The following is a 17,170-nucleotide window of genomic DNA, read 5'->3' on the forward strand; positions in this document are numbered from 1 at the left end:
CCTCCACAATGTCTACAAGATATACTCTTTCCTCTCTGTCCTGACAGAAAAACCTTTGCCCTTGTCTACTTGCTTGACTGTGTCTTTCATTTTGCTCCCACTCCCTCTCCCCTTCTTCCTTCTTGTTACCCAGTTTATCAGAGTCTTCAAAGTTTATCAAAGAAAGGCCAGAAATCCTAAAATGTTTTCTGAAGTAAAAATAAATATTAAATTACTTAAATAAGAACTTTGTCCAATTCATAACAGTTAATCATCTGTTTGTAGAAGATATAGTTGACACAGAAGTCAAACATTAACAATTTTAAAAGCACCTAAGTGATTTAGGGACCTACATCCTATTTCCAAAAGTGATTTGAGCACTTAGGAACTTAAATCTCAAGTTTCAATGACACTTAAGCACCTAAGTCACGTTTGAAAATGTTACTCATTATCTAATAGTACAAGGATCAATGGCAACAACAGTGAATGAAAAGTGTAAGCTTGGAAATATGGTTAAGAGAGAAAGGGAGAGAGATACTTTACTAAGAGCAACTCCCATTCACTCATCTGAACTTGCTAAGTACGGCAGGGTTCTAGTCTAACCTATCATCATCATGCTGGAAAAGTTTTCCCTTACGTGAGAATGATTGATAAATAAGACAAAATATCACCACCACTTTTGTGATGAAAGATATATTTTTTTAATAAAAATTTTAAACTGGAATTTTTCCAGGCACAAGGTAGGATTCCCTCTGGTAATTGTGAAACTGGCCTCATATTTTTGAAAGCTACCAAGGTAACGGACAACTCATTTAATATGATTTTTTGCAATTTATAACCAATTCATGAAGCATTTTTTGAAATCTGAAAATCAGTTATAAACAGAAGATAGACAAACATTCTTGTAAGTTAAAGATTCAGCAATTCAATGGGTACAAAATATAAATAAAAAATGAAAAGCTCTCAAAGCTAGTTACTTTCAAATCACATATTGGTCCAGTAGAGCAATATATTTATTAATAACCAATTACTTACTTGTATGGGAGTATTCCTCTCTGCAGGAGGGATCATATCTGGGGACAACACCTGTGGAGGATCAATCCCTTTACTGACCTTCTGTTGAATGAAATACATGGCTAGTGCAAACTGATCTTTGCTTAGCTTTCCCATCTGTCTTGTGTCTGCCAATGCCCTGTTAGAAATTGGTTATTCTTATCGTAAGTCAAAATGTGTTATAAACCAAACAACTATTATTATTACAATGAAATCTGAGATACAAATACATATAATTTTATTGTTGTTTTGGCCTCATCAGAGCCCATTTCCTCACTGGAAAAGTTCTACACGCTGAGCTATGAATGTTTTATTAGATGTACTTAGCTGAATGAAACATCATCTTTTCTTGGAAAAAATGCCTTTGACTTTTTAGCCAGTTGAGTGATAGGACTGATAAAATGTTCCCATTCATGGAATAGTCTATATAATATGAGTACTGATTGCAAGTTATGCCACTATTACAGAGACATGATAAGGAGGGGTATGTTTTCAAAGTTTCATAGATCTCTCCAATGCCTTACAAGTAGAATCATAGTATCATAGAAATGTAGGACTGGAAGGGACCTTCATAGGTCATCTAGTCCAGGCAGGATTAAGTATTATTTAGATCATCCCTGATAGGTGTTTGTCTACCAGTTCTTAAAAACCTCCAATAACAGAGAGTCCATAACTCCCTGGATAACGTGCTCCAGCGCTTAACTACCCTTACAGTTAGGAAGTTTTTCCTCATGTCTAACCTAAATCTCTTTTGCTGCAATTTAAGATCGTTGCTTCTTGTCCTGTCCTCTGTGATTAAGAACAATTTATCACCTTCCTCTTACAACAACCTTTTATACGTGAAGACTTATGTCCTTCCCTCAATCTTCTCTTTTCCAGACTAAACAAACCCAATTTTTTCCATCTTTTCTCGTACATTATGTTTTCTAAACCTTTAATAATTTTTGTAGCTCTCCTCTGGACTTTCTCCAATCTGTCCACATCCTTCCCAAAGTGTGGTTTTCAGAACTGTACACAATACTCCAGTTGAAGCCTTATAAAATGCTAAGTAGCGTGGATGAATTACTTCTCATGTCTTGCTTATAACACTCCTACTAATACATCTCAGAATGACTTTTGCTTTTCTTGCAACAGTATTTCATTGTTGACTCGTATTAGTTTGTGACCCACTATAACCCCCCATCTTTTTCTGCAGTACTCTTTCCTAGCCAGTCATTTCCCATTTGTATTTGTGCAGTTGATTATTCCTTCCTAAGTGTAGTAGTTTGCATTTCTCCTTACTGAATTCATCCTATTTAATTCAGACCATTTATCCAGTTTGTTAAAATCATTTTTAATTCTAATCCTGTCTTCCAAAGCATTTGGAACCCCTCCCAGCTTGGTATTATTCACAAATTTAACAAGTGTACTCTCTTTGCCATTATCCAAATCCTTTATGAAGATATTGAATAGAACTGGACACAGGACAGATCCCTCCGGGACCCTACTCAATATGTCCTTCCACCTTGATTGTGAACCATTGATAACTACTCTGAGTATGGTTTTCCAGCCACTTGTGCACCCACCTTATAGTAGGTTCATCCAAGCTACATTTCTCTAGTTTGTTTATGAGAAGGTTATGTGAGACAGTATCAAAAGCCTTACTAAAGTCAAGATATATCACATCTGATTACCCCCATCCATAAGGCTTGTTACTCCATCAAATAAACAACTTTAATCTGAGTATGAGAGGAAGGGAAGAAAATTGATTTGGTTGTTCTCCTTGAGAGACTTTATCCTTATTTATAAATGTATGCAATGTTGTTGAGATAGTATGGTAAAAGAAGCCCTACAGCTATGAAGAAGAATAGCAGTGGCAGTCAACAAGGGAATTGCTAGTATCACATTTCTGGATGAAAAATGCTATTTCCTAGAGTCAACTAGCTGAAAAAAAAAAATCAAACCAAAGCAAAATCAAAACAACTAATGATGAAGTCTTACCATATATGTGCTAGAAGATTTTGAGACAGGCCTGAGTGCATAAAAATATCCTTCACTTCTTGGCCACTCACGTAGCCATCCATGTCCATATCAGTTTTTAAGAAAATTTCATCGTATCGCACCTTATCAGACATTGGTACCACCCAATTCACAGATGGCTGAAAAACAAAGGTTTTGTTACGTTAGCAAAAACCAAATACAACCTTTATAATACACTGAGGGCTCACCTGTGCATAATGCTGAGTACTCTCAACGTCAACAGAAACTGAGGGGTGCACAACATATTGTAGGATCAAGCCTATAAACAGTTCACTGACATTTCCCTTCCCTTCAGTCACATATCAAGATTAATACTGTATGTGAGCATCTCACAAATACTGAGAAACAGAATGTTCATAAACTGGGTACATTCTTCCTATTTATATACAGACTTACTAACACCCCAGACTGGTGTGCTTATTGACAGTGCTCTGCACTGCAACTCAGGAGATCCATATTGGAGTCCTGGGCGCAGATTCATCCCTATACTGCTGCTAGCGCTGATGCAGGGACAAGCTCCCTCTCTTGTGAGCCCAAGCTACTGATCATGCCACTAAGATTTGTGCTAAAAGAGAATTTTCACCCTTTAACATTCAGCATTCCCCACATACTGTGACATCATTTGTTTTCAAAACATAAAATACTTTCTCTCAAAAAAGTGCTTTCCTCAGGAAGAAAAGTGATCCAGCAAAAAGTCATTTCATTATTTTGCACAGTTCATTGCAAAGGATATAAAAATTAACATGAGACTTGTACCTGTGTTTGCTTGATGCTGTGTTTGGGTGACAAACTTCCTGTGCTATTCAGGCTGTTTACACTACCATGGGATGGGGTAGAACGAAGGCTATCTTTAGGTGGAGGACTTGCAGGAAGAACAGGAACTGCACCAGGAAAAACTGGCGTCTTCTTTCTTTTGGAAGGTGGTATAAGTGTGGGGGGTAATACTGAGGGAACTGGCTCCTTCTCAAGAGCTCTATATACCAAATGCATTGCCTGCAAAGGCAAAAGTTAAAAATATCTGTAATACACCAATGAAGAGAGGAACACACAACAAACAGTTTCCAATGGTAAGTGTCCAAAATACTAGGGAGAGGGAGGTAAACATGATAAGAGACAAGATCAGAGATACAGGTCAGAGCAGAGTTGTACATGACTTTGAATGCAGGACAAAATGTTTAAACTTGATACTCTGGGCAAGGGAGGGCCAGAGGAGGGTTTCAAGGAAGAAGACCATTTTAGTGGCTGTAATTTGAATGATCTGGAGTAGGGTGCAGTGTGAATAATGAGCGGCCAGAAAGGAGGAGTTTGCAATGCTCAAGACTAAGCTCAAGGAAGCAATAATAACTACACATTGCTTGTCAAACTTTTAATGAATTCAGAATTTAAAACCTACCACAGCAAATTCATCCTTGTCCAGGTGTCCATCCTTGTCAATATCACTGAGATCCCAGACCTACAGTATTTAGATAAAAATTAAAGTTGAAGAACATGTTACAACAAATTTTATTAGTTAGAGTATAAGTTAATAAGTAGGTTAGAAAATATTAATTGTATTAAGAATGTTAATGCCCTCTAGAAATTTGAGGTGCATTTTCTGAAGATCATATTAGTTATACACAGAAGCATATGTTTAGGGCTGACGAGACATAAAGGGATACAAAGTCTCATCTGCTCTAGAACTTATACTTCAGCCTATGTTATCATAACTAATATGATTATGATGGAGAGGCTGAGTGGTACAGTGGATAGGAGACAGGCGGCGACGCAGGAGTCGTGGGCTCTATTTCCTAGCTCTGGCATAGATTGCTGTGTGACTTTAAGCAAGTCTCTATCTTTTTGTGGCTGTTTCCTTTCCTGCACTTTATCTGTCTTGTCTATTTAAACTGTAAACTATCTGGGGCAGGACTGTTTCATTTATATAGAGTGACCCTAGACATCACCAAAACAGAAATAATAATACAGAGCCTGAAGCCTTTTAACACCAAGTGCAGCATAATGTTCAAGTGCAAGGTTAAACAATTCCTTTTCATTCACATCAAGGCAAAGAAGGAAGTGGTCTTTCATGGTCAGAGTGAAAGCATATTTCAGGAGAGATAGGGCTCATGTTGAACTAGTTGGAACCCAGACTTGGCCCTGGCACAGAACAGTATATATAGCTAGGAATATGGTTTAAAAAAAAGAAAAGAAAAGAAAAACTGTTTAAGGATATTTACTGCATGTATTACATATTTATGAGGGGAGCCCCAGAAGTTCAAAGTGATTGCTCAAAAATAATACAGAATGTGTAACAAAAGTACAATGCAACACTATTTAAAACCCCTGGTTTACTGATGCTTTCACAGAACAACCTGTTCCAGAGTATATACATGATAGTTGGAGTTTATATTTAAAGTTGGTTTAATAGCTCCTAGTTAGGAAAAAAAAAGCTAGTTGAATATAATGCCCTAAAAGGCATTATTGCTTAGGTCAGGACAGCTTTTCTAACCAAGAGGCATTCACTTTCCTTTTAAACTGACTTGCTTTTCAATTTAGTAATTTTTAAACTAAAGTTCTTGCTCTTAAAAGAATACAAGACAAATTAAGCTGATCCAGCCTAGGGCCAAGTTTTTGTTTTGTTTTGCTTTTAAATGGACTACTTATTTAAGTGTCTAAATAATGGTTTAGAGAGCGTAACTTTAGGCAGCCATTTTTTAAAAATCTTGGCCTAGATCTGAACTATTGCTTCCATTTAAAGTAATGCTGTTATGATCAGTTACATTACATCTTTAATTTCATTAGAAAGAGAAGTTACATTAAAGAATGGTTAGGAAAATTTGCCGCACACTTACCCTTCCTAGGATATCAAGAGGCAGCTTTGAGTTCATCAGTACTGGTTTTACTTTGTCTCCTGAAAGTAAACCATTTACTGGCAAAAGGCTTTCAAAAATACCATCAAACTTTGCTTTTTCTTCCACCTAGTTGGTAAGAAATAGCCTGAATAAGTAAAAAAGTGTGCCTGTGTGAGTGTCGAAAATTAAATCTTGCAAGAAACTAAGTGACTGGTCAGTAATTTATCATTTTAACTTCCTAGTTTTCCAGCGCACACCTGTATGCTAGATCCTAAACAGTGTGCTGTATTTAGATGTAAAACTCATGGAACAGGCTTTAGGACCTTATTTTTCTCAGTATGAAAACAAGCTTTCTGGAAATTACAGGACTGGGTTTACAATATGCATTTCTCTAGTGTTCTAGAAAGACAAAGCATTTTGATTCACACACTGGTGCCCAGATTTTAAGTTATGAAACTTTCAGAGTTTTTTTTGCGGATACAGACTAACACGGCTGCTACTCTGAAAACTACTAAGAAGTGTTACTTCCAAAGATTTTGCTTCCTACATTATAATATAACATACAAACTAGAAACCTCTATTTAAATGATTTGATCATTTAAATTTTACACAAGCAGAAATTTTATTTTACATTTATAACATAAAATTAGAAAATTAAGTTATAAATACAGGATATGTAGCAAAAATTACTGTTTTCATTTGACCATACAGCAGGCATGAAAGAAATCATAATCTTGGAAGGTTGTGGGTTCAAGTTCCAAACTAATACTTGGGGATGGGATTGGTGAAGTGTTTCATTGTTCTTTAGATCAAACATTAATTCAAAGTGCCTTCTGCTCTGACTCTGGCAGCTAGGCAGAAGATACAAATCTTAGAGCACAACCCTCATGTCCTGGACAATGCTTCTTACAAATATTATACAGGTCTGTCACATCTTATGCACATTTAACATGTGCGATTTCAGCTTTACGCGGTTGGCAAAAAAAAAAAAAAAAGAGAGAAAAATAACAATTTAAATACTGTTTCTGTAGCGCAGGTGATTCTGCCCGCCATTCAACTCAATGTAATTTTGACTATACGTAGTTTTCGCTTTACGCGCTAACCGCGGAACCGAACCCCCACATAAGATGAGACAGACCTGTACCAAATGCTGACAGAGGCTTGTTACAATACTTATATTAAATACAGAAATAAATAAAAAATCCATATTCAGTACTGTGTAATGTTCACATGTCTGCTTCAATAAAGGATGGTGTTCCAAAGTGGGAAGTATGTTTTCTTGGTAAAATTAATCTATCAAACACAGCTGCCAGAATCAGAATTTACATTTAAAGAATGGATTCAAATGTACTATCTTCTACACTTACCCTAACGGCCCAGTAAGCCTCTGTTGAAGGAGGTGTGATCAATAAGGGACTGCTAGTGTCATGCTAAAATGAAAAAAGTAAATATGTTTATGCACATGTAGCTTTCTCTTTAATATTTAAATGTTTTACAGATGGCTATTGATATGAAGTATTTCATTTGCTATACTGAAAAGAAAAACAAACTCTTGCATATCTTATCCAAATAGAAAAAAAACTTTAAATGTCATATTATTATTTATTTGTATTACTGTAGCACCTAAGGGCCTAGTCACTGACCAGAACCCCACTGTGCTAGGTGCTGTACAATCACAGAACAAAAAGACAATCCCTGACCCAAAGAGCTTACAATCTATGTCCTATAACTATCAGGAGAGTAATTTGTAAAGTAGAAAAGATTTCCCCAGTTTTCATTTTAAGCTTCAGTTCTAAACTTAAAATATCACTTACAAATTTAGGAGGTGGTATAGTCAAGTTTAGATTGCTCAAGTTAACATCATGGCCATTCTGTGCACATGCTACGAGTCGCAATGCAACATAGAAACCCTACAAATTCAAACACAACAAGTAAATGCAGGGCATTCTGTTAATAAAAACAAGTAATCTAACTCACTGTTTTTAAGCAGAATAATCTGTATATTGTTTTTTATGATACTATGCAGATACCATTGCTTAAATGATGAAACCACATTTCATAGAATCATAGAATATCAGGGTTGGAAGGGACCTCAGGAGGTCATCTAGTCCAACCCCCTGATCAAAGCAGAACCAATCCCCAACTAAAACATTTGGGGAGATGTTAAATTAATTGCTCTCACACTCCCACCCCTTCCATTTATTTCTATCTTTATATATTTCTACAGCTGGGTTTTTAAATAAAAGAAAAGGAGACTTTGCAACAACTTTGTGTACAGTCTTTTTGGCTTAAGGAAAGAAACCAAATCAATAGTATACATTCTAAAAAATGCTTTCCCACAATTAAGCCATTGCCGCCAAACACTTTTTCTTAAAAATGAACTAAGTTTTAACAAACCCAAACCCCACAACCTGCAAAAGCTATTTAATAACCCAAATCATTAACAACAAAATATGGGTAGACTTAGCCATTACATTTTAAAACAAAATTTGAAAAGCCATTCTTCATTCATTTATTTGCCAAATCCTGAGTTCAGGTTTTGTAACTCTCTTCCAAAAACTGATGCCATTACAAACACTCACAGGAGCTGCCAGCATAGTTGCATTCCCTGTTCTGCCTTTGCAACGGAAACACACAATCCTGAACTCAATATCTAGCAAGTAAGTGAAAGAGAAACTGATTTTTAAATATATTTTAATGTATATATTTGTAATTTAAGCTTAAATGGTCTGTTGGTGATTTGTGATATTAAATAATCTTTAAAATGTTTTCTTAATATTTGGAAGTTCACTTTCAATTTTTTTTTTAATTTCTTGGACTTTAAGCATATCAAAATATTGTCAATATTTGCTACAGTATTTGATTAGTTTATTTTCATAATTTTTGTTAACCACAAATACCTAAAGTATTTTTAACAAGTTGCGACAGAGTGCTGAGAATCAGCAGCCGAACCAGCACTCTAGTCACTGTAAGTCCAATTTGTTTTTCCCAGTGAAGGGCCTGATTGAGGGAAGCAGGGCTAATTACTAGATCAGTCTGAGCTCAGGAGCTAGTTATTCACTAACTGGAAGAGTAGAAAGGCACAGAAAAGAAGTGTAAGAAGGAAATGAGAGAAAGAGAAAGGGTGGGGAGAGGATAGGCAGGGCCAGGGTAAAGGGAGATCTCTGCATGGATGATGTTTGTATATTACTGTAAACAGAGATGCTGCATGGGACTATAATGGGTGGTTGTTGAGATAAACACAAATAAACTACAATCGGTGTTTACAAACTGGAGGTATTAGAGCCATTTGAATGAGTAGACAGTAGAAGAGGACTGCGCCCTGTCACACATGTGCATTTATTTTTTCAAATGACAGAAAAATATAATTAACTAATGGAAATATCTCCAGATTATCCATTTTAATTACATTAGTTTAGAATAGTAGATACATATTGGGGTATGAGGAGCACTGAAAAAGGCAGTAAAGCATGTAAGCACATGCGTAACGTCAATGGAACTTAAGTACTATCCTGAATCGGGATGCTTTCCTGAATCAAGGCCAAAGTGTGCAGGGTTATATGATAGATTTATGTTCATGTTCACTGCACATTTTATATACCTGTTTATCCAAGTACCCTTTACCCTCTGGGTCAGCCAAATCCCATATCTGTGGAAATAAAAATAATTATAAAATTAAAAATACATGTATATTGGAAAGCTCAAATAGAAAACATTAGTACTTGAATTGTTTGTTTTATATTTCAAAATTTGAACTGCAAAATTTGCTTTACAAATTTTAAACCTCAAATTGTTAAAGTATATGTAAAAAAGAAAGTGCTCTTTATTTTAAAATCAAATCCATCACACAAAACCAGATGCAAACTCCATTGAAGTCAATGGGAGTCTGTCCACTACCTTTAATGACTTTTGGATCAGGCCCTTACATCCTACAATCTGAATGTCTCTTGCATTAGAGATCACATCTCAACCAACATACACAGAACAGTGATCAAGCATTTTCCTGCACTCCCTGGCCTGCAGCTGTAGAGAGGAGCTCCCAATAATCCTGAACTCATGACCCAGCAGCAGATACAGATTTTTCTAATATTTTGTTTTAAAATTAGTAATTTAAAATCTACTCACTTTATTGTGTAATCTCTAATCAATCATTGTCATCTAACTAATTTCTCATCACAGCTAGTCTCTTTCTTTCTCAATAGGTTCTTACATCAGCCTTTTCACCACGGTATCTAAGCACCTTCCAGTAGTCCAATAAATGTTGTGATTAACTGGTTATTTCTCTTTTACATATCTTCAGAATCTACACTTTCTTCAAAGCCTCCACCATTAAAACTTTTATCCAAACCCTGGCCATCTCCCACCTTGATTACTGTAACAATCTCTTCTCTGGCCTCATGGAATCACACCTCTCCCAGCCCCGGTCTGTCCACATTTTCCTCCTTCACATCTCCCCCTCTTTGGATCCCTCCATTGGTGGATTCCTGTTTCTTCCCTTCATTTTCAGTTTCATTTTCCTCATCCATATATCTCAATATCTCTGTTCCCAGTTCCCCTTACTGCTACCTACACTCTTTTCAGTCATCTTGTCTGACTGCTTACTCCCTTTGTCTCCTCTTCCCACTCTTACCTTTGTGCCTTCTAAGATGCTGTCTCATGAGCATAGAACAGTCTCATTGACAAGGTGCTCCCTCTTCAAGCAATTCTTTATATGACCTTATTATTAACTATCCCTTCATCTTCCTTATACTTAACTGTTTTATCTTGTGTGTTATAAACTTTCTGGGGCTCTTAAAATATCCACAGGAGCAAAGCTTTAGTCAGTGCAACCAAGGGAGTAACAACCAATCTACAGGTAATCTGGAGTTCAGAAAAATCAGAGGTGCACTGTATTGCACATACTCTCTAGCAAACCACATCCACATTCACTCAATACCAATCGTGATCATAATACACAGAAAAAATACTGTATAATGTATGTGTGTCCCCATATAAACGCACACATACTTAACTTACTTTTCCAAGGATAATGTCTGGAAGACCTGATTTTTTAAGGAACAGTGCAGCTTCACTAGCCCCAACTCTCCCTGTGTATGTTGGATCTACCTGGAAAACAAAAATTAACTGACTTAAGTATGCCAGCTACAAAAGCAAAAGTAGAGAATGGAGATTCTCCTGTCCCTTAACCACCCAATAATAGAGCAATATTAGTACACAGTTACCACACAACAGAGGGAACACTACAAGAAACTAGACTTAGAAAGGGGAAAAACAATTTTTAAAAAGTATATTAAAAACATACCTGTTTGTAATAAGTCTCATACAATGGATTCCCAGTTGAAAGCTAAAAAACAAAAAGGGTTGGTGGGTGGGATAAAAAAAAAAAAAGAGAGAAAAGCAAGAATACACCATGATCAAATATATTCCACTTACAGGGAATGCCAAAAAAGTACATCCTGATATGAAACAAATTAATTCAAATTATTTATTTCTGTATCACTAATATTACATATTTAAAATACAAAAACATAAATTTGTAACAATATCATAATATAACACCTTAAAGTTCTGAATCTAAAAATTAGGGTTCTGGCTGTATTGTTAACTGGACACACTACTTCAGGGGTCGGCAGCCTACGGCACGCATACCAAAGGTGGCACGAGAGCCAATTTTTGATGGCACACGTGACGGGCTGAGCCACTCAGCCCACCGCCGCTCTGGGGTTCCCGCTGCTGGCCCCTTGCCAGCCGGGGTCCCGCCGCTGGTCCCACTCAGCACCTGCTGCTGACCATGGGGGGCAGGCCTCCAGGGGGGCAAGGCTGGCTTGGAGGGCAGGGGGGAACCACCCCCCAAGCACTCCCTGGCGGTGCAGCTGGGTCTCTGCACTTCCCCCTGCCGGTGAGTGCAGGCCCGGCCCTGCTGCAGAGCTCAGGGGAGTGGGGGCAGAGCGGGGCTGAGCAGGGGCGGGGGCCCTGAGGAAGAGCCACAGCAGCAGGGAGCAGCGCAGTGCCCCCGGCGGCTGGAGGAGGAATGACATCACTTCCTGGCCACCCAGAGCTGATCAAAGCCGCAGTGCCCCCTCGCACAGCGGCGGGAAGAGAGTTACATGTTTAGCTGGCCCCAGGTGAGCATCCCAGACATTTTGGCCACCGCTTTTTGGCACCCTCATATGTTGGCGACCTAGGCGGCCGCCTAGTTTGCCTAGTGGTTGCACCAGCCCTGCTTCCAGTTGGAGTGCCAGCGCAGGCCCCCTGCCAGACAGGGTCCAGGCCTCTAGCCCTGCTCAGCCCAACCAGCCGCCAGCTCCACTCACCTCAGCTGCCAATCTGGGGTTCCAGTCAGTTAACAACTGATCACTCAGAAGCCTGTGTGCAGCTTAAAGTATCAAAATACGTGCCACCAGACATTGGAAAACTCAGCAATGAAAAGCAAGGGCAAGGATCACACTAAACTAATAAGATCTGCATTTTAATTTAATTTTAAATACAGCTTCTCAAACATTTTGAAAACCTTGTTTACTGTACATATAACAGTAGTTTGGTTATATATTATAGACTTATAGAGAGACCTTCTAAAAAACATTAAAATGCATTACCGGCATGCAAAGCCTTAAATTAGAGTGTATACATGAAGACTCGGCACACCGCTGCTGAAAGGTTGCCGATCCCCGCACTACGTGCTTACAGAATGCTCTCAACAATAAAGTTTAATGTTAATATTTAACCCTGATCCTGAGTTAGAGAAGTCTTCCTGCATGGACCCATTTTGAAGGATTGGGGTACAGAAACATAAGTTTAGGATAAATATATGCAATGTAACCAAATTAACATTACTATGAGAACTGTAACACTAGTGACTTGAGAGTTTAGATTTTTTTTAACATTAACATTGTTATTCAAAAGCAGCAGACAATATTAAACTGTGTATAGCTTCTCCCCCTCCGCAGCCTTCCCAACACTTAAAGTCATTGTGATGGGGTGGACGAGGGCTTATGGGCCTGCCACACCCTGCCCCAGAAAAGGGCAATAGAGAGGTCTAGAGTGGCTGTGTGGGAAATAGCCAATCAGGGCCAACCAGGTTAGTATAAGAAGAGCTGCAGGACCAGAGTGAGTTCAGTTCCCTGTTAGAGCTAGAGGAGAGTGGATGGTGCTCCAGGTTGGCTGCTAGGATTCCACAAGGACAAGGCCCTGAGATAAGGATGAAGAATGTGTGGGAACCATGGGAAAGTAGCCCAGGGAATTATAGCAGTAACCCAGTCTATTTAAAGGGACATTGGGAATGGCTGCTATCTATAGAATCCCTGGGCTGGGACCTGGAGTAGAGGCTGGTGTTGCATCCCCCTCCGTGGAAAGTGGCCTGGAGTTTGAGGCACCCCGGAAGGGGAACTGTAGTGGCCCAGCTTAAGAGCTGGGGACAGAAAGGCCCAGAGAGGGCAAAGACACTGCCTCCAGGGAAGAAGCCCTGGGGCACTGATCTATTCCGGAGCAAGGACAAACAGAGACATCACAGAAGGCTCTGAGAGAGGCTGCTGCTGGACTTGTACTCTGAAAGGGGTTTGCGCTGCTTTTCTCTATCAGACAGACTGTGTATGACTTGGCTGGAGGGCTGAGTCTCCCAAGACCACCACAAATAGAGAGAGTGCAGGCACATACACTCGGCCAAGGGGTGCTCACGAGAGGTGAGTGTGACCCCGTTACAGTCAAATAACTGGGGAATAATTGTCTAGTTTCCCAGACTTCTGGCTGAATAGATCAAAACAATAAAAAAGCTTGTTTAATAGCCTCACACACAAGAGATGGAACATTTTATTTGGGCAGAAGTTTGTAGAGGTTACAATGAATAGAGCACAATATAGAAACTGAGGAAAAACTGTGTCTGGAGCAAAACAGCCCCATCCCCCATCCCTGGGTACACTAACCATTTAAAAATGAAAACACTCAATGTGTGCAAAATTTTAAAATAGCAATTTATATAGAGAAATTCCCACACACTTAAGTTATGCAATGTTTAAAATGCTATCATTCAAATCAGGTCTATGGTGTGTTGTGCCTTTTCTCTTTAAACTATATCTGCTTTCTCCAAACAGCCTGTCCAGTGACATTTGTAGACAAGTTTTCACCACAACACCAACATTTCACCAGAGCAAAATGTAATAGTGCATGCTGACATGTTCAAAGTGATTAAATTCACAGCTGTATATTTCTTGATTATGCAATCCCTGTTTTATTTGTATGTTGTACATACACGTCACACACAAACTACATTAAAAGTATGATATGATATACACTCAAAACTTAGGAAAAGCTAGAATTAAATTACCTCTGCAATCATAATTCCCCCCCCCCCCCCCCCCCCCGGTGGATATGCATGTGTTTGTAATTATGTAGGTGTTTAAAAAAAGCAAACTGAAAAACCAGAAATTCCATCATGTGGAATCATAACTAGCACCCTCACGGATCACCAGTAGGGCTGAAACCTTGAGATGCATACCACAGACCTCTGCCATTTAAGCTAACAGAGAAAGTGATAGCATTAATAAATTGACATCCTCTTCATGGATCTGTCACTAGTAGAGGATGAGACCCATTTTGCAAAGGGGTTTCCACAAAAATGTATGACCGCAGAGGAACAGCGAGACTAACAATCTTTGGTTTATTCCAAATTGTGGAGGGGACTGACCCTTCTGTTCCTGTTCCCCCAAGCCTAACACATTCTGTCACATCCTCTCCACCCTCTCCCTGTACTGCCTCTCTCCCATCAGCTTCTTGTCCCAGGCTCCATGCTAGTCCACATCTTCCCTCTGGGCAGTCTTAGTGAGTCTTCCCTCCCCAGGCTCATTGCCCAGACAGTGCCAGTCTCCCTCTCCACTGTCAAGCAGGGCCAGCCTCCTTGCCCTCACAGTCCCAGTCCAATTCAGCTCCCATTTCTTCTCCCCTTAGGTTACAATCCTAAATCTTCCCCTTGCCAGGCTCTTTGTCCCAGTCTGCTCCCTCTGCCACACCTGTCCTCCTCCCTAGGTCTGGCTTATTCTCTCTGTATTCTAATCAAACCGTTTCCTCCTCCATGCTGCCTGAGTGCCTGTTCCCCAGAGGGAACATTGAGAAAACAAGAGAGAGCGTCTCCATATTCTTGGTTCTGGTGCTGTGACATAGTGATCTGCAACAATTGGCAGGAAAAGTCCTGCTCAGCCCATGTAGTCCTGGGTTGGAGCATGCTTGGTACAGACAGAATCTTCAGAGAATCTAGAGGCCAATCTCTACTGCACATGTGCAAACTTAGATTTTTTTTTTCCAGAGTCTTATAAGATGGCCAAACTTGGGCTTTTATTTTCCCCCACGAGAATAGCAAAAGGTTCATCCCTGACACAAAGGCAACCCCCTGCCAAAATGTCAAGTTCCTGCTCTAAAACACGGAGGCACACTAGAACTATAGCTTCTCAAGAAAACAGTTAAGATTGTGGGTTTTGTTGTTGTTGTTTTTTAATATAATCATGGGCAAAATGACCCCCCCCCCAGTATTTTCCTCAGAAATGGCTGGACCATTTTTGTTAAAACTTTCTTAAAATATGAAGGCTGAGACAGATACTTGACTTGGGAAATTCTAAGCCAAATAGTTAAAAATTGGCAAAGATATAGGCAACTGAAAACAGGGTCTTACAAGGGGAAATGTCAGGCTAACTGAAGTATAGGTGGAGTTTCTAGCTCCACCTATAACATTTACGTCCGTGGGTATGCGCATGTGCACATACATCTTGTGTCTTAACAGAATTAGAAGCATGTGCTTGATGTACCACTAGGAAGGGAAGAATCCTGGCTTTCCAATAATACACAGTTCCCTTTCTGAGTTCTGACTGGTACACAACTGAATATTGCTCATCCTTCACTTTGACCATTTTCGGGGGTATCTGTGCATATTTGGGAAAAGATGGAAATGGTCTGTGTCATGTTGATTTTTATCTTTGGCAAGCTAGTAGAAATCCCAGGGGAGATTAAATAGTTGGCAGAGCGCTGGTGAGGTAAAATATACATAATTAAATTTATCAAAGGGTATCACCACCACTTCCTGTTTTGATATAGCATTGAGATTTGATTTTATAGGCATGCTTTTAGGCCCTGAGCCTGTGAACACTCATGTACATGCTTAACTTTAAACACAAGCAAGTCCTGCTGAGTTAAAATTAATGCGATTATTCACATGCTTAAAATTAAGCAAATGTTGATTTGCAGAACTGGAACCTTAGACTGTATAAAACAGAAGGTACAATGTAACAAACCTTCATTTACTGGGAACATTACTGATATATTACAAGCACCTCACATTTTTGCATTCTGTATAAACAAAAAATAATACAGCCCATTTGAGTCATTATTTAAATGTTTACAATCACTTATGCCCAGTCTTATTCTGGATGCCTCCATGTAAAGATACTTAAAGTAATACATCTGTCCCCCCCGCCCATTCTTTTGTATTCCACTTCGGTGGGTTTTTTTACACACAGACAGACACACACACACACACACCCCTTTTCCAAGGAAACTACCCAACACTGCTAACTACCTATTTAGAAAATGTATCAATGTTGAAAGAAAGAACTATATCCTGTCCACAGCAAGAAGACCTAGTCTTTCAGTAACATGTACAAATTGCATAAAAATAGATACTGCCAAGAGAACTTAGAACAACAAAGCTCCCAAACATCAAAGGAGACATGTGCAACTAACCATATAAAAGCAGGATTTCTAGTATGGTAAATATCCGAGACGTGCCATATGGGGTACATTTTATCAATCCACTGTAAAACTGTTTTACCTACTTTATTAGATAAGTCTTTAGCAAGCACTATAACTACCAACTTCTATGAAAGAAAAAATGTTCCCCTCTGAAGTCTAAGATATCACAAATGATAGCTTGATATGAAAGGCCAGAGTCTAATCACAAATTTAAATTGTAAACATCCGTACATATCATGAAAACATCTAGTATAATATTTATACACTTGTGGGTTTTCTTTTAGATGCTTGTCAGCCATACTGTTTATCAGATCAGAAATGCTTTCTACCACAAAATTAGGGTAATTATTGAAAAAAATTCTACCCTAAAGTTTAAGCAAAATCATGAAAGCAAAGTGCATCCACAAGGACAGTCCTTTGCTTCCTTTGTATATTTTGTTTACAATTAATAAATAAAAGACAGAATGCTTGCCGTCTTTCACTTAAAAAAATTCTGTTTTATCCATCTGGGGTATGTGTGACTACAGCCTCATTGCAACCAAAGCCAACTTTGGAATTCT

At 38.8% G+C, this 17,170-nt stretch overlaps 1 protein-coding gene across 11 annotated transcripts in view; it reads right to left on the minus strand.

Moving 5' to 3' along the window:
• EPS15L1 (epidermal growth factor receptor pathway substrate 15 like 1) overlaps positions 1-17,170 on the minus strand; it is a 91,019-nt gene that overhangs the window by 69,196 nt on the left and 4,653 nt on the right. For 6 of the 11 annotated variants that reach the window (XM_039515424.1, XM_039515426.1, XM_039515430.1 and 3 more), the window contains exons 2-11: positions 11,182-11,223; positions 10,896-10,985; positions 9,481-9,528; positions 7,694-7,789; positions 7,247-7,309; positions 5,880-6,005; positions 4,445-4,504; positions 3,808-4,044; positions 3,013-3,170; positions 1,015-1,171 (exon numbers count right to left, since the gene is read on the minus strand). In XM_039515424.1, coding sequence (XP_039371358.1) covers positions 1,015-1,171; positions 3,013-3,170; positions 3,808-4,044; positions 4,445-4,504; positions 5,880-6,005; positions 7,247-7,309; positions 7,694-7,789; positions 9,481-9,528; positions 10,896-10,985; positions 11,182-11,223 — 1,077 coding nt within the window. Of the gene's footprint in view, positions 1-1,014; positions 1,172-3,012; positions 3,171-3,807; positions 4,045-4,444; positions 4,505-5,879; positions 6,025-7,246; positions 7,310-7,693; positions 7,790-9,480; positions 9,529-10,895; positions 10,986-11,181; positions 11,224-17,170 lie in introns of those variants that run through there. The other 5 variants (XM_039515422.1, XM_039515423.1, XM_039515425.1 and 2 more) reach the window with 5 other exon arrangements.

This window comes from Mauremys reevesii, linkage group 26 (genome assembly GCF_016161935.1).
Source record: "Mauremys reevesii isolate NIE-2019 linkage group 26, ASM1616193v1, whole genome shotgun sequence".
In the NCBI taxonomy this organism is placed as follows: domain Eukaryota; kingdom Metazoa; phylum Chordata; order Testudines; family Geoemydidae; genus Mauremys; species Mauremys reevesii.